The sequence below is a fragment of the Aspergillus multicolor genome (assembly GCF_047715735.1).
Source record: "Aspergillus multicolor strain CBS 133.54 unplaced genomic scaffold BDW74scaffold_1, whole genome shotgun sequence".
Taxonomy (NCBI): domain Eukaryota; kingdom Fungi; phylum Ascomycota; class Eurotiomycetes; order Eurotiales; family Aspergillaceae; genus Aspergillus; species Aspergillus multicolor.
In genome coordinates, this window is record NW_027395952.1 from 1,669,764 (window position 1) to 1,686,147 (window position 16,384).

General features: G+C 53.3%; 5 protein-coding genes and 1 non-coding gene across 6 annotated transcripts; 2 read left to right on the forward strand and 4 right to left on the reverse strand.

Annotated features, from left to right (window-relative positions):
* Positions 1 to 4,070: 4,070 nt before the first annotated feature.
* Positions 4,071 to 5,831, reverse strand: BDW74DRAFT_172572 (FAD-dependent oxidoreductase; the record flags this gene model as incomplete). The annotated part of the gene is made up of 2 exons (XM_073727565.1): positions 4,071 to 5,140; positions 5,207 to 5,831. The coding sequence occupies 2 exons, from the start codon at positions 5,829 to 5,831 to the stop codon at positions 4,071 to 4,073; spliced, it is 1,695 nt and encodes a 564-aa protein (XP_073589842.1).
* A 1,409-nt stretch (positions 5,832 to 7,240) lies between these two features.
* BDW74DRAFT_142476 (uncharacterized protein) lies at positions 7,241 to 7,949 on the reverse strand. Its single transcript, XM_073722730.1, has 2 exons — positions 7,700 to 7,949; positions 7,241 to 7,642 (listed from the first exon to the last, which is right to left on the reverse strand). Exons 1-2 carry the CDS (start codon positions 7,918 to 7,920, stop codon positions 7,438 to 7,440), a joined length of 426 nt encoding a protein of 141 aa, XP_073589843.1. The 5' UTR covers positions 7,921 to 7,949; the 3' UTR covers positions 7,241 to 7,437.
* A 337-nt stretch (positions 7,950 to 8,286) lies between these two features.
* BDW74DRAFT_t10 lies at positions 8,287 to 8,361 on the forward strand. The gene has a single exon. It is a non-coding gene; the product is annotated as a tRNA-Val (tRNA).
* Positions 8,362 to 8,555: 194 nt separating this feature from the next.
* BDW74DRAFT_164743 (uncharacterized protein) lies at positions 8,556 to 10,439 on the forward strand (the record flags this gene model as incomplete). The annotated part of the gene is made up of 8 exons (XM_073726305.1): positions 8,556 to 8,664; positions 8,752 to 9,047; positions 9,109 to 9,139; positions 9,170 to 9,309; positions 9,412 to 9,487; positions 9,564 to 9,778; positions 9,900 to 9,986; positions 10,059 to 10,439. 8 exons carry the CDS (start codon positions 8,556 to 8,558, stop codon positions 10,437 to 10,439), a joined length of 1,335 nt encoding a protein of 444 aa, XP_073589844.1.
* A 721-nt stretch (positions 10,440 to 11,160) lies between these two features.
* BDW74DRAFT_184622 (CocE/NonD family hydrolase) lies at positions 11,161 to 12,867 on the reverse strand (the record flags this gene model as incomplete). Its single annotated transcript, XM_073730857.1, has 1 exon — positions 11,161 to 12,867. The coding sequence occupies one exon, from the start codon at positions 12,865 to 12,867 to the stop codon at positions 11,161 to 11,163; it is 1,707 nt and encodes a 568-aa protein (XP_073589845.1).
* Positions 12,868 to 13,731: 864 nt separating this feature from the next.
* On the reverse strand, positions 13,732 to 16,306 carry BDW74DRAFT_172576 (uncharacterized protein; the record flags this gene model as incomplete). Its single annotated transcript, XM_073727566.1, has 6 exons — positions 13,732 to 14,786; positions 14,867 to 15,009; positions 15,057 to 15,425; positions 15,529 to 15,821; positions 15,904 to 15,983; positions 16,078 to 16,306. 6 exons carry the CDS (start codon positions 16,304 to 16,306, stop codon positions 13,732 to 13,734), a joined length of 2,169 nt encoding a protein of 722 aa, XP_073589846.1.
* Between the last annotated feature and the right edge of the window lie 78 nt (positions 16,307 to 16,384).

Below are 16,384 nucleotides of genomic sequence, written 5' to 3' on the forward strand. Positions count from 1 at the left end.
TAGGAAGGTACTTTGGCTGGCGGGGGTGATCCCAGAAGTCCAGACAGGTATACAGTGCTAAGATTGTGAATATATGTACCTATCATACCTGCTGTATGTGTACGGATCGCTTTGCACTCTGGTGTCATACCTAGAAGGATGTAGCAATGTTCCCTATGTTCCATGGATCAAGGGAAGTGCTACCCGTGGCTATAGCACAGTGTACCTTACTTGGATACCTGGGCACCTGATGTGTGGCACGGAGCGTGATCTTGACATCAGGCTGCGATCATGCGGGGGAAAGCCCAGCCTGAATAGTGTTAAGTACCATACCCCACCAGGGAGGAGGCTGCAGGTGGTTAAAGAATATCCTTAGACGTCAATCCCCATATCCTATCAATCGGATCTATCTATCATAACTTGGATCTCAACAACTCCCGCAATCGAAATGTTCGAGTCTAACCGAGCTACCCACATCCATGACGATGGCTCCAACACCCTGAACACCGATGACTTACACCTGCGCGAAGACGAAGCATACCAATCCGTGCCCAACCAGGCTGTACAAGCAGAGTCCGAGCGTGCAGAAAAGGAGAATCCGACATTGACCTCCCGATTTCGGAATCGTCCTGTGAAGGGTATGGGGGATGTTAAAAAGGATCGTGACAGGGAAAGGGAAGCTGGGCAGAAGGAGAGCCATGCTTAGTGGAACTGAGCTAGACGAGGGGTCATGCCTACCTATATGTTTGCACTAGCTACCTTGTACGATATAAGAGTCCACGATTTCGAATTCGAATAGCGATATTGCTGTGAATGACTTGGTTGGCGATTTTAAATGGGGAGTATCACGAAGCATTCACAGGGATAAATATCTTGCCCGGTTCCGAAATCCATGGCAGCTGCTGGTATCCGCGGTATTCAAGTGTAGTACATAAGCCAAGTGAGGTAGAAAATCACCTGTGGGAGTGGAAGATCTTATTTAATGTTCCACAGTGGTATTTCCGAAAAGCAGGGGCACGAACTGGATGAGATTCTGCGGAATTATTACACGCTTTGCAATGCTCATCTTTACCACTTGATGTAAGACACATTCAGGATAAAGCTATGGTAGAACAGAATCAATTTATGGTACGGTAGGGTTCTCACGACGCCTCTGCTCCGAACTTATACATTTTTAGTTACATCGGTGGCGGCCATGAGGCTTACCCAACCTATTCTCCGTGAACTATACAGCCATAAATGGAATTATTCTCAAGCAGGTTACACAGAGACTCTCATCTTGACATCCAACTTCCATCACCCACCCCGAAAGCATGATGGAACTGTTCCATGGAACCAGCCAGCTGAACCAGAGTTCAACAGCAGCACCTTCACTCATATCCACACGCCGCAATGTACATACAGAGTATACTCACTCCATAATTATCCCAGGTGAAGTCAGGGTGCTCCCCAATGTCAGTACTCCGGTTTCCTCGTGGCCACTTTTAAGTATGGAATACCCAGCTCGAAGGTTGGATCCCAAAAATTCAAATGGAGAAGGGTAGACATAAGACAAGATGCATCACAAGGTGGCAATATCTGCCTAATTATTACTACACCATAGATATGGTTTTGACATCATGGTTACCCGGCTCTGCAAGCCCCTGCAATATTCCATCAGTGGCGACAACAACATGACGTGGAAACAGGTCTATATAAGCCAGTTATCCACACAGGCAAGACGCAGAGTTTCATCTACAACAATCTTTTATTTCTTCCGACTACCGTCAAATTTCTCTCCTCCTGTTTATACACCAATACTATAAGTGAGTGCGTATTTCCTACCGACTGTCGTGGTTGAAGCAGTGTAGCTATGCAGCAAGGTAGGCAACATCAACCTCCGACATCGGTTGTTTTGTTAGCAATAAATGAAGTGGTCTCTGTACCTAGCTATGTTTGTTTGTTTACTCGTCGTGGTCGTATTCTCAATAGACTAGATGTTTTGTTGGGTTTGGTCGAAATACATGTCATAATTATGGTAGCCTCCTGATCTATATAGTACTTAGGTAGGTATCTACGTAGCGCCAGTCTCGAATAGATATTGAGGATATAATATTGCGGGCATAGAGCCATGGCGGCTAGACGTGGACTGGGTTGGCCCGTCGTACGTGTACCTGGGTAGTGAATAAGAGCACCAAGCCCAAGTCGAACACAGCTTGCGCAAGCCCGAGATACAAAGTGTGCAAATCATACGTACGGTAGGAATCTCAATGGCATATTTCGGGCTCCATTCGCAATATGCGTGGACACGCCCGTGAGTGCACATGCGGGTTCCTGTGGCTTCTACGGGTGATTTAGGATTCCAGTCGTTCTGGGCCCGTCCATGCGAATCCAGTGGTAGGTGGGTAAGGATCAAGCAAGGGTTGACATCAGGCTTGGATCAGACCTAGGTAATCTACAAAAATTGCAAGATACCCAAGCACCCTCGGCCTGATCTTCCAATCCATTTCAATCTGGACTTTAGAAGCCTTCACTAATCAATAACCTTGCCATCGGATAGTCACAATCGAAATCCAGCTATCCAAACCTTCCTCAAGCCAAAATGTTCACCCGCGACTCGCACGTTTTCGAGGACGAATACGAGGGCCAAAACAGCGAGGGTCTACGCAGTGGTCTCCAAGACGGAGAAGCAGACGATCTCTCGATGTCCCATGAGATGGGCGGGGAATCCGAACAGAATTCCAAAATGCCGGCCCTAGATGAGGCTCCGCCTGGTGAATACGAAGCTGAGGAGGAACGGCTGGAGCAGGGGGATGCTGGTGGGGGAGAGAGTGTGAGTATAGTTTTCTCTTTTTGTTCCTTGCGCGAGTCTGACTGTGGGGGTGCTGACTGTTTTAGAGTGGAGGGCAGAATAGATCGCATTTTTCATTTTGGTCGGGGTTGAAATAGTGTAGATCATCTAAATGGGGGAGAAAACTCGAGTGGTGGTTTACAGAGGTCGATTTGAAGCCCGCAGGAATTCTTTGGTTGGTAATGCTGGCTGGTGGGTTGGTTACTATAAGCAACTTTCAGTTGATAAAAGTGATTATCCACGAGATGAAGATATTTAGGTGTGAGGTGATAGTAGAGTTGTTAGGTGACAGGATCACGCCTCAAGCAACATTTATATCCATGGTTATGAGCCACAAATTCGTGGTATGACCAACCCAAGCTCTGGATTGGAGTTGCGCTGATTCCCGGACATTGACATCAGGCCCAAGTCAGTCCCACATAAGAATGCCATCTAGACCCCTTCAGCCCCCTCCAACCTTATCGCAGCATCTCCTCTTAACTCCCATCCTCGTCGTTCTAGGACTATAGTCCAACCCAGCGCCGATCAACATCGAAATGCCCACCCAAGGCCTCCGCACCTTCGAGCCTGAATTCCTTACCCAAAACACCGAGGGCCTGCACCCAGGTGAACAAGAAAAATCAAACTACATGCGGATCGTGCAGCCTGAGCACGGCGACGATTACTCGGGGCAGGTCTGGTATCGGCCTGGATCCCAGACGCCAGAGGGGGCGCCGTCGGGGTATGATGCTAGTTCGTTGAGTTTTCTGCATTGACATGGTTGGATTCTGTGTCGTCTGCTAATGTAGGTAGGAGGGCTCGAGTAGCGAGGAAGACAGGGCGAAAAGGCCGGCGGATTTGTTGAGGGCTTTGAGGGATGGATAGATTTTATCAATTACAAGGGTTTAATGTTAATATTCCAATGTGGAAAGGGCTGTCTTTGGCCGGGGGTACGTATGCAGTTAATTTCATGGTAGGTAGAAATAAGGTAGATTGTCTTCCACCAATCTGTACAAGATTGATATTCTGATATTTAATTATTATAGAACGTCAAAATCCCCCTCATAACAACCTTACTCAAATACTCCGTACTCCCATCAACTCTATTCAAAAAGCTCTCGTCCAGATGCCACACAATAATCCCATCCGGCCTAAGCAGCAATGCATCACCACTACCCAGCCCCAGACGGTTCTCCCACGCCCCATGAACGTCTTTCCAGCACTCGAGAGCCCCCTTCAGAATCTCAGGATGCGACTCCTCCAACTCCCATTTATATTCACATTATCGTCGATCCTTCGCAAGGAGAACGAATTGATCAGGTTTAACCAGTTTCCGACTTGACAGTCTGAACTCCCGCCTCGTTATCCAGAAATGGTGGGGCTGATGGCCTTCCTCTGCGCACGTGTGGTACGTTGAAACATCGAACTCGCCATTCCCCATCATTTCCCCGTCGACAGCCCCCTGCTCATCCTTATACACAGCAACCGGCTCTCCCTTCCCAACGCCCTCATGCAGTACAACCCCAGCCCCGGGCTTGATATCCTCGATATCGAAGACATCGCTCTTCACCCAGCGCTTATACTGCGCGTTTACATTCAGATCGTGCTTCAGCATTCCGGTGATGGATTTCCGGATACTATGCATGCGCCGCGGGTTGTATAGATTCGCCCAGGCATTCTCGCGCCCCTCGATCTCGTCGGCGATGAGTTTGCTTGCGAGAACGCCGTGCGTGAGGCCGTTCCCGCTGTCGCTGGTTATAACATATGTATGGCTCTTCCCTTGGTTCTTGCCGATGAAGGCCATGGAGTCCACCGGCTCCATGACCTGTCCGCTCCAGGCGTAGTCGACTTTCCCGGCAGAAGTGAAGCGTTCACGGACCCATCTTTCTAATTCTCCAAATCGACCACCTGTATTTTCTTTAGCGACTTTATGGTCGGCTCCGCCGACCATTAGGTAGTCGTCTGCGTCGTCGTAGGATGTCAATCGGACATACCGGTATGGTTCGGCCGTGTCGTAGATCAAGCAGTCTTCGACTGAGCCCTTTGGGACTCGGATAGCGATGCAGTAGGTCCGGTAGTAGTCCATCTCAGCCACGATGGAGAGTTTCTGCAGGGGGATGTTTGTTGCTTCAATGGCTGTCCTTGCAAAGACTGTATACCCGCGATCAGTGGCGAGTTTCACGCCGCTGTGGCCGTGACCATGGCCGTGGAGATGTCCGGTCTTCTCGTCGATCTCCGTGACCCACGTATTGACATAACACTTGAATTGAGGCTGTTCCTTAAGCCAAGATAGCAAAGCGGCCAGGTACTTCGTCGGATGAAACGTCGCCTGCGAATGGAAGACCGCGCCGCCTGTCTGATCAACACTCCCATCCCGCCCCGTAATTTATAGTCCCTCCACAAACTCCGCATCAACACCAGCCTCTTTCGCGGCATCAACCTCCCTCTTAATCTCCCTAATCTCCTCCTCATACCCCCATTTCCCCTTCGGAATCTTGCTGACTTTATACACCTTTAAAACCCTCATCTCACATCCCCTAGCTCCATTCCCATCAATCCCAAGCTCCTTAACAACCTTCTCAACGCGCGCAATCGCCCTCGCATGACTCTCCGCCGCGAGTCTCGCCCCCTCTTTCCCGTGTTTCGACGCGATGCGGACATACCCATCATCCAGCGCGTTGGCCAAGTGTCCACTTGTTCTTCCGGACTCTCCAGAGAGGATATGCCGTGCTTCGAGGAGAGTTACGGTGTGTCCGCGCGTGATGAGCTCGTACGCCGTTTGGATCGCCGCTTTGCCTGCGCCGATTATGGCGATTGTTTCGGGATCGTTGATGTTCTTGTCTAGCGAGGGAAAGGACGGGAATGATTGCGGGGAGTGCGTGCGTGTCCAGACGGGGGAGGTTGAGCCGGATGTTTGCAGGAAGTGCTTGTGGGTTTCGATTGAGGCGTCGAGGGGGGGGAAGGGCGGGTGGGCCACTGCTGGCGATTGTTGTCGATGTTTATCTGGGGTTGTTGTTGCTTGCGCCCGTTTATCGTATCCCATACCTTAGAATGAATTGCGTTGAGGAGTGGCGGTGTTGATGGAGGAGTGTCGATCCGCTCAACGGACCTCGTCACGGATGAGGTGTTGACGATAGGAGCTGGAGAAGCAGGGGAGGATATCTAGCATTTTTGTTATTTGGTGAGGAGAGTTTATCATTGTCCTACGTTGCATGTCACAAATTGCTGGTGTTTCGCAGGGAAGGTGCGCGGTGTCCGGGGTCATAATGACGTGGGTGGATGCACGAGCAGCAGGAGAACGACCGGCTTCGAAACCTAATAAATCAGAGTTCAGGTTCACCGTTGGTGCCTTGCTGAAAATCAAGTCCGTTGGAGGTTTAGTGTGCGGTTGCGCAGGTGGCGGAGAGCTTACACTCGCACCTGAATGGTATGGAGTGATATTTGGTCCGGTAGCATGGGGGGTTCGGTGCGGCTGGGACGGGAGCGGGACGGGGATCGACCTTTATTCATTTATGCTTGGAGTCGTATTTAGTATGGGAATTGGTCTGATTTATTTGACCGAAGATAACCTGCTCTGACTTATTGTTCTGCATCGGTGGGTTCAAATAGAAGTACTGAAACTTCTATTGGTTTGAGGGGTGCTATATATCTCGCAAACATTCCGGACAAGGCAGAGGGATATGGAAGAAACCCAAGAAGAGCAATGAAACAGATGTAACTCTCGGCAGCATCACAGGTATAGCAGCGAGAATAGCGTAAGAACTAGAACACATACTACCAAGCCAAATGATATGGGGTATTAATGCCTTGTTCCTGTTGTTAGGGCTTCTACCAGCTGAGCAGTGCCAGCCCAAAGTTGCAAGGAACGAGCGAGATAAATAGTAGGTAGATGAGCCAATCCATATGTGTCAGTGGTAATATACCTACCTTTGGAAACTATAAATAATGCTATTCCTCGAGCCCAGGCTCTATTAACAATATATATCCCCATGACACCTGTCACTTCCCTTGGACCATTTATATCAGCACATTATACCGCTGGGCCATAAAAACCAATTGGCTATAAAGCCTGTCCTTATATACCAACACACCCCCTAAAAGGTTAGCTTATATAGTACTGTTTTACCCTTGGGTTAAGGTAAATTACCCTTTTTTTTAAAGGTTTATACTAGTCCTTTTAGATCTAGACACGGGGCTTTATAGTTTTAAACACAGGGGAGTATTAATTAGAGGCTCTAACCTATTATGTACCTGTTTATATGCAAACAGGCCTAGGGATACTGGAGACTATTCCAGGCTTATAATCTGTTAGCATATTATACCACTGGGCCATAAAAACTAATTGGATATGAAGCCTGTTCTTATATACCAACATTTATCACCTACGCAGCTCTTTATATTGATTGCAATGGCACCCTCACTGTAAGAAGCATGACAACCTAGCGGGTTGTAGATGATCTGGCACGTCAAATTATGGCTATTCGACTTGCATCCGTTGGAATGGCATTCGTCCTCTTTGTTCACGGTGCATAAACCAGACGAGCCACTATTATACAGGGAAAATACTCATTGCCTGTATTCATAAAAAGGCTAATAAACACCCCAGTACAAAAGACCTCACCAAGCCCTCCTAGATTCATCCCGAGGTCTTACACACATCGATCCCAAAGCAGCGCCGCACTCGCAGCAAAAGCCATAACAGCCTCGAACCCCGCAACGCGCGTCCAATTACCCCCATTTCGATACATAACCCAAGCAGCCACGAGCCGCGACGGCACAGAGGAAGCCATAATCGTCGTGTCGCGCTGGTAGCTGGAGATGAGGTAGTATGTGCCCAGGGCAAGCGATGTCAGGCTAGATGTAAATAATCAATAAAGGTTTGGTTCGGGTGGGAAATAAACGGGTACGTGCCCAATACACTGCACAGCGCCCTCTGGAGTTCCCTTCAACGATGAACCCTCGAAACTGGCTACGGATGATGGGTACAGGATGCTGTATAATGCGTTTCCCAGGAGGAAGACACCTTGCGCGGCGAAGACGGTGCTCGAGACGTTGCCCATGCGGAGGCCGAGGGGTTGTAGGGACAACATTGTGATAAAGGAGATGAGATATATCGATGTCGGCCGTAGCATTCCCAGTCTCACAAGTGCTGGAGCTCGTCCTGGGATACAGGTTAAGCTTTTGAACCTCATTCACAAGGGGGCTGGTCGGCAGCTAACCTAGGGCTATCCAACCGGTTTTTTCCGATACCTCAGCTGTCAAGTGACGCAAGTCGAGTCTAGGCCGCACCGGAGCCCATGTGTGCGACCATTTTAATGGGCTCTTCGCTATTGGCTGAGACCAGCCGATCTATGTTTGATTGTAGATGAAGTCTCCATGTTATGTAAGACCCCAATTGCAAAGGATACTGCGTCCTGGTTTACCTACGGAAGAGAGATTGGCTTGAAAATATATGTATTGGCTTATATAAATCAAAAACAAAGGTCTCTGTAACAATTGGCCGGTTAGTGTAGTTGGTTTATCACGTATCGTTAACACCGATAAGGTCGCCGGATCGAGCCCGGCACTGGTCATTTTTTTTGCTTTTTTACACCCCCTCGACTTTTGCTGAACCCTTGCCCTGCTACTTTCTTTCTCAATATTGAACCGGTGCTCAATTCATTTTCGTCTTTCCGAAGGCCCTCTCCTCGACCCTTGCATCCTTGGTACTCGAGTCGTGATCGCGTGCCTCTTGACGTCCTGGTCTTGTTGTTATGCTTCGCGCGAAATGCGTCGCTCCCCAGCCACGCGTCCTTGGTGCTACATGCACAATATAAAAGCAAGCCTGGGACAACACTCCATTCAATTTCTGGAGATCCATTCTTATCATACCCTCGGTATACCAAGGGTTTTGACACAAGCTCGTCTCAAGTAGGTAGGCCCGCCTATTAGAGCGTCGCGTTTATGTTACTCATCTATATCAGACTGGAATTCGAACCATGACTCCTTCAAATTCACACGCGGCCGCTTTGTCGTCAATGAGACGCAGAATCTCCGACAGCGAGAGATCAGGTACGACATGAATCGTCTCGCAAAAGTCGCAGCAGACTCTGTCGGAGCCGCTCGATGCATCGCCATCAAGAAGTATCCAGACGGCATGTTCAACAAAGCATTCCTCATGTCTATGGACGATGGCCAGGAGGCCGTAGCCAAGGTTCCTAGCCCAAACGCTGGCGTCCCCTATTTTACTACTGCCAGCGAAGTCGCTACGATGGACTTCGTGACTTCTTTCTGCCCTCCATCATCACCAATCTCACTGCGCTAATGGATCTACCTTGAAGGCGAGAAATATTCTAGACACACCAGTGCCTCGTGTATACACGTAGAACTCGAATGCCAAAGTGCATCGTGTTGGAGCTGAATTTATCATCATGGAGAAAATTCAAGGCGTCTCGCTGTCCGATGTCTGGGGCACGATAGCATTGCAACAGAAACTCCGCGTGCTTGTCGCCATGACAACTCTCCAGAAGCGATGGCTGGGCGTTTCATTCTCATAATACGGCAGCCTGTATTACACGAATGATGTGCAACTACCAGCAGGGAATCACTTCGTTAGGGATGGCACGACTGTCAGAGACCCAAAGTTTGCCATTGGGCCGGCTACCGGCCGAGCCTGGTGTGATGCTGGCCGATCAAGTTTGGGCGTCGAGAAAGGGCCATGTAAGTCGATACTCGTGCCCTTTTTGTACACTCGCTGATAAATTTGCAGGGTCTTCTCTCTCGCAGTAACTCCAAGCAATCGGGACACGAGAGACAAAGCCATTTCAGTCCTTGGAACCGCCAAAGACAACGGCTCTATTCTGCGGCCCTAAGCTTAACCAACCAGACGAGGAAAAGAAATTGATTGCGTTAGCAAAATATCAACAAATAGTTGACGCCCTCATCCCAACCAATCCAGCCATCACCAAACCCACCCTCTGGCACAACGACCTCCACGACGACAACATCTTTGTAGACCCTCATAATCCCGAAAATCACAGGCATCATCGACTGGCTGTCCTGTCACGTCTCTCCCCTTTTCAACCACAATCCCGACCCTTCCTTCCTAGACTGAAACGGCTTGGAACCGGAGAGACTCGATTTGGCACCACGGCCAAGTCTCTCGGGTCTTTCACCCGCAGAGCGCACAGCAGCTATGCAAGCGTACAGCACGCAAAATGTTTTCATCGCGTAGCGGAAACTCTGGCACGCCAATAACCCCGAGCTATACCGCGTCGTCGAGTTTTGAAAGACACCGGCGTACGGTCTTCTTGTCCTTGCGTATCGGATGTTCGAGTACGGCGAGGCGCACTTCTGCTCGCTTCTCGTTGATCTGAAGGATACGTGGGCGGGTCTCCCTACTGCCAACGGCGCCCCGTTCCCGTTTGCCTTTTCCGTGTCCGATGTCGAGCGGATTAAGCTTGATTGTGAGGGCGCAGTGGCGGGGACTGAGCTTGTTGTGCAGGACAAGGAGCAACTAGGGGATTTGTGGCCGGATAAGGGATTTATTGAGCACGAGCGGTATGAGGAGTGTAGGGCTGCGCTACGAGAAGTTAAGGATATGATACTGGACGAGCTGGAGGAGAATGAAGAAGAGAGGGCAGAGTATGGGCGGTGTTGGCCGTTTGATTGAATACAGTACGGTGCCATACCATCCCTATCACATCTATCGTGGCGACGGTTGGAAAGGCTACACACATACATACCTTACTTTAGTAGGTAGGTACCGTAATGATGGATGGCGTAAGGGCTTACGGGTTTGATAGGTATGCAAATGTAGTACATGACTTATCTTCTTCCAAATTGAGCGACTAGCATTGCAATCACCATTACTATGAGCGGGAAAGATGACTTGGAGCGTCCGGGTTGAAGAGGTGAAAGTGTGCATGGATATGCTAGTATGTATTTTGATATGGTTCGTTAGAGGGATGAGGGGTGGGTGGATTTCCTTTGCAATAATTTCAAGCTCCAAATGTGTGTGATGGTTCCTAGGTACATGTATGCATCCGCTCCCGTCCCCGTCCCCTGACCATGCCATGTATGGTTGGTATGGTACCACCTTATCACGCTCACCAATCCAATCCAATCCAATCCTCAGCCGTGACCATGACCCTGACCATGGCCCTGGTACCGACCAAAGGGACGAATGGTACGATCCTTCCAATAACAACCACGAACGCCAACCCAAAATCCCCCTCTACCATGGTACCATAGTCCTTTGAAACTCAACCCAACCATCCATATCCAACTTCCCACCTCCCAGCCCAGCCTGCCCGGTCCTCTCCGGTCCGGTCTCGAAGGCACAAGCCGGTATGCTGTGGCAAACTGGGACGGACCGTGCCTAGGTACCCTATCTACCTCGGCGCCACCTGCGGGATCTCCACGTAGCTGGCATAGCGCCCGCCCGTGTGGATGACATGGCGTCCCTGATTAATGATGTCCGGCTGCCCGAGGCCCTGGAACTCGGGCTGCTTCTGGGTGTTCCACCCCTGCACGAGCAGGGTCAGCTGCTCGCCGGGCTCGTAGTGGATGGCGGTGGGCCAGAAGGGGATGTCGACGGGGACGATCTCGTCGCCGTTCAGGAATTGCGGTGTGTCGTGCGCGTACGGGTAGATGCCGTTTGTGCGGGGCTTGCGGGCGTCGCGCAGCGAGACGCGCACGCGCCCGTGCGCGCCGACGTAGGTGTCTGTGCCGAGGACCTCGATCGGGATCACTTCTGTTTCTGTGGTGGTGTTGGCGGGCTTCGACTTTTGCAGGTAGCAGAAGAGATCCATGTCGTTGAAGTCGGCGGCTTGGACCCAGAGGCGGGCGGTCGCGTAGCCGACGAGGTCGGTGGCGTTGGGGAAGGGCATCGTGAAGGAGACGGTGCCGTTGGCGGTGGCCTGGATGGTGGAGTTGTAGGTTGCGGTGGCCGGGGTGGACGGGGGCGTGGCGGCCATGGAGAGGGTGTCGGCGTCGAGGTAGTAGCGGGTGGACTGGGCGCGGGCGAGGGGGAACTCGGCCTCGGGCTGGTCGAGGATGTCGTCGTGGCCGGGGTTCAGGAGGGAGAGGCGCACGCGCGGGGTGGCCTCCCAGTCGTTGGGGACGTCGTTGAGGTAGTGCTCGAAGAAGCGGTGCAGGTCGGCGACGTGGGCCGGGGTGTAGTAGTCGTGCCACTCGTGCGTGGTGTGGGTGCGCAGCCACTTGTTCGGGGTGCGCAGGCGCTCCCAGCCCTGGAAGGTGCCCAGGGTGTGCAGGGTGTTGGTCCAGGAGCCGACGGCGTAGACGAGGAGGGTCGCGTCGATCTCCTCGATGCGGGCGGCCTTGTCGAGCCAGTAGTCGTTGACGACGCCCTCGCGCGCGGCCATCTCGGCGATGTTCTCGATCAGGTTGCTGCCGTTGCCGTACAGGTGGGTGACCAGCAGGTCCACAAAGGGGAGGTTGGGGATGCCGCCGCGGAAGACCAGGTCCTCGTAAAAGTCCGTCCAGCCCTCCCAGGGGGCAATGGCCGCCAGGTGCGGCGGCCGCTCCGAGGCAATCCACCACTGGGCGACGGTGAGCCACGAGTTGCCGGTCATGCCCACCTTGCCGTTGGACCAGTCGCGCTCGGCCAGCCACTCGATCAGGTCGTAGCCGTCGCGCGCGTCCTGCTGGCCGAACATGAGGATGTCGCCGCCGCTGTGGAAGACGCCGCGCGGGTCCGGGTGCACGACGGCGTAGCCCTGGTTCACCCAGTAGGCCGGGTTGGGGCCCTCGAACTTCTCCAGCCCGGACACCCACTCGTAGGGCACCGCCATGCGCTCAATGGCGTCGGGCGGCTGGAAGTTGTCGTAGTTGAAGTACCCCCCGCGCTTCCCGTAGGGCGAGTAGGCGACGATGGCCGGGATCTTCTTGGTCGCATTCACGGGGCGGTAGATGTCCGTGTAGATGACCGTGCCGTCGCGCAGCGTGACGGGGACATCCGACTCGAACAGGATGTCGCAGGGCAGCGCAGGATACAGGTCTGAGACCGGCTTGGAGCCTTTCTTCAGGACCGTCGCTGTCTGGTTGAACGGCGTGTAGTTGGCTTCGTCCAAGTGCATTGATGAGGCGGCGGTAAAGCCCACACTCACGCGGCCAATGGTGAAGATATCCGTGTCGAGGGGGGCCGTCTGGGATTCAGATGCAGATGCAGGTGCAGGCCTATCAGTGCCTGAGGGAGCCGCATATGCCTGCCTTGCAGCCAACGCCACGACGAGTTGAGGGAGGATGCCAGCGCGCATGACGGGGATGGTTGTGTTATTGATGCAGCACCAATTGACAGGGGCTGTTCGCTCGCTTTATACCATGCGCTTCCGAAGGCAGTCAACGGGAAGGCCGGCACACGGCGGGGCAGATGGGATGTCGATAATTTCCTGGGCCGGGACGGTGGATCGTCGGTGAGCTTGATGTGTACCATGGATAGGAGCTCGTCCGCTGTCAGAAACAGCACAAGTCATGGTATACCTAGGCACATACTGGTAGTCTTTGCAAGGGCCTCGAGTTTATGTACTATAGAACCATATCACCGTACCAATAGCGCATCCCACCATGGATGTTGACTAGTATGGTAGGGCTGCATAAGAGCACATGCGCCCGCCTGAGCAAATCATGTCATGACGACGTTCGGAGACTCGGACATCTTGCTCGACCGAATAGTCCCACCGGCCTGTCGGGCATTCCAGCGCAGTGTCTTCCGAGATTCGACAGGGAACTTTGGTTGGAAGCGGGACCTCCCCATCTCTAGCATCGAGTGGCGGGACACGACGGCGGGACACGATGGCGGGACGTACAGTGTTATGGTACCATTCTATGGAACTACCTAGGTACGGTACGACTAGAGCAAAAGAGACAGCGCTTGCTATTCGCAACGTAGTAGTGCTACAAGTACCATATGGTAGTACAATCAGGATATATGGTATATGGCTCTAGGTATCACCGTCACCCGGTAGATATCCTGCAGCAGCCTCCGCAGCCCGCCTCAAGTCGTCCCTGCTATCCACCGCCGCGAACACAACCCGGTCAGGCCGAACAAGCACATACCTGTTGCCGCCGAGGGCTCGACCAATGTGGTAAGGATCGTAGCGCTTTGGTTCCGGCCGGCCCAAGCAGAGCGGCGACGCGGCAAACTCGGCGCCCGTTGCGACTTGGTAGATGGAGATGGCAGCTGGAGCAGTGGAGATACTGGTAGTGCTGAGACTGGAACCCAGACAGGGACCGGCACCGGCACCGGGACCACATGGAGCAAGCGTGCCAGTCTCCATGTCAATACTGATACTCGGACCCGGACTCTCCGCTCGCTCGATGAGAATCGTCACTTCGTCCGCCGTGATCCGCCCCCGCGACATGCCCTCAATGTCGGCAATATCGCGGAGTGCCGCAGCCAAGTCTCTCGCGCTTGCGAGGTACACGAGAAGCCGGAACAAGCGCGGCATGCCAGTCCCAGTCCGCGTTCCAGCGTCCGCTTTGGCAAAGATAATGTCATCGGTAAAGTAGATTCTGGGCCCCTGGACCCGGACATCAGCATCAGCATCAGCATCAACGTCAACGTCCACGTCCTCTGCTCCCTCTTCCCGGCCTCTGCTGTCTGCAGCGTTCGCGACCTCAACGCGCTTGCAGTAGCCCTGGGGCAGGCTTAGCCCGCCCAGGTACTCCGGGAGGAAGGGCATCCCCGGCGAGTGTGCATAGCGCACCAGGTGCGCTCGGTCCCAGCCACTCACAACGCGCACCTCGCTCCCACTGATTGTCCCTGTCCCTGTCCCGTTGACGCACCGGCCGTTCGCGATGGTGGAGGCAAGCGACTGCTCGAGCTGCTGCTTGCGCTCGAGATACCAGGCGCGCAGGACGTCCTCGTGCCTGGGCCTGTGCAAGCCAGGGTCAGGGCCAGGCCCATCCGGCTGTTCTCGCGGTCGGGTGAGGAGCGCAAGGCGCCAGCCCAAGGAGACCGCGTCGCGGAAGCCTGATGCTATTCCCTGTCCGCCGACTGTGTGAGGCAAGCGAAGAGAGTTAGCCATACGCGACCAGTTTGCGTGACCAGGTATGAATGGAACACTGGACACGTACACGGGGGGAAAACGTGCGCCGCATCGCCGACCAGCACGACGCGGCCGCGCGCCCAGCGGTTGCAGCTGCGGGCAGAGAACCGATACGGACGGGATCGCAGGACGCGGATGCAGTTCGAGGGAAACTGCACATCTTCGGGCACTCTGCACGGGTGTTAGTGTGTATATCCGAGGAAGTGATACCTATATACCTTCCCGGGCCCCAACTTGAAGTCAGGGGAGGTGGGGGGGGGGAGTATAACCCGTATAAGTTGCCCGGATGCGTGATATAAGGGAAGACCACCCGCTTAATCATTTCCTTCCGCGCCATCGTCTCGCCGTCTTCATCCTTGCGGACTACAAATTCAAACCGCCACAGTCGGTCTGACGGCCGTCCGAACCGCCCACAGACAGCGGGGCGCTCCGGGTTACAGAGGAAGCGGAAGTGAACGGGGAAGAAGAGGTCGTAGACCGCTTCGGGCGTGTACCCTTGCGCCCAGAGCGGGAAGTGCGGATGGGTTGTTGGCGTGGGGGGCGTAATCTGCCAGTTGAGCGCAACCCAGGTTTCGTCGTAGAAGGCACTGTCGCGGGGGAAACGGCATGTGGTCAGTATGGTAGGCTTAGATGAATGCAATTCACTCGCCCTGGGCACTAGTAAGGTAGGGTAGGAGGGTGAGAGCGTACTCAGTTGCAAACTCCATCTTGACCCCGAGAGGCTCCAGGTAGTTCTTGCGCGTGAACCCGGTCTTGCCGTCGGCGCCCACGAAGAATCGGGCCCGGACTCGGCGTGTGGCTCCAGCTCCTTGCGCATCGCGGTAGTGGCAGTACGTCCAGTTCTCGTCTTCTGCGAGATGCGTCACCACGCACTCGGTCCGGAGCTCGCCGTATCCGCCTGCTTGCATTGCTTCTCTCAGGTGTCTTTCTAGTATTGGTTGCTTGTGGCATATAAACCCTACATGCCCAGTGGCACCCTCCGTCTGAGGATTGTTGTGGCCAAGTCAGCAAACAACCTCTGCATACCGCGGGATGGAGTAGTGTAGGCTAGGATAGGGCACGGACCGTCGAGTAGTCTATTGACCAGGCCGGTTTCTGGTCCAGCACTGTCGTGGTTCCGCCGATAAACTGAAATTGCTGCATGCCTGTAGTATGTATGGTACGCAAAATTTAGCCACCTGCAGGAGTGACAACCGAAGACTTCCCAAGTTATAGGTACGGGTATTGCATGCCACGCACAGGTTCCAATCTCGGTGTACACCTTGTCATACAGGCCAATGCCTTGCAACAGGCGGATTCCGTCCTCGTCCAAGGCAATTCCTCGCGGGTCGGTGCTGATCGCGGGCTCTCTTTCCAGGACGATGTGCGGTACTTTCATCCGGCCAAGGTACGCTGACAGCAGGGCGCCGGTTGGACCGCAGCCGCAAATGAGCACGCTGGTTGTTTCATACTCATCGGCGTCGTTCATCTTGGTGGAGGGGAGCGGGTAACAGGATATAAGGGCAACAGAACTGAACAAGTTCGATAGATACGGGAGTCGAACGTA

What these genes read in the sequence shown, in the direction of transcription:
- BDW74DRAFT_142476 (XM_073722730.1), bottom strand. Translation starts at nt 7,920, where the DNA reads ATGCTACGGCCGACATCGATATATCTCATCTCCTTTATCACAATGTTG. An exon ending in GGCGCTGTGCAGTGTATTGG is followed by an intron (nt 7,643 to 7,699) that starts GCACGTACCCGT and finishes ATTTACATCTAG; the next exon opens with CCTGACATCGCTTGCCCTGG.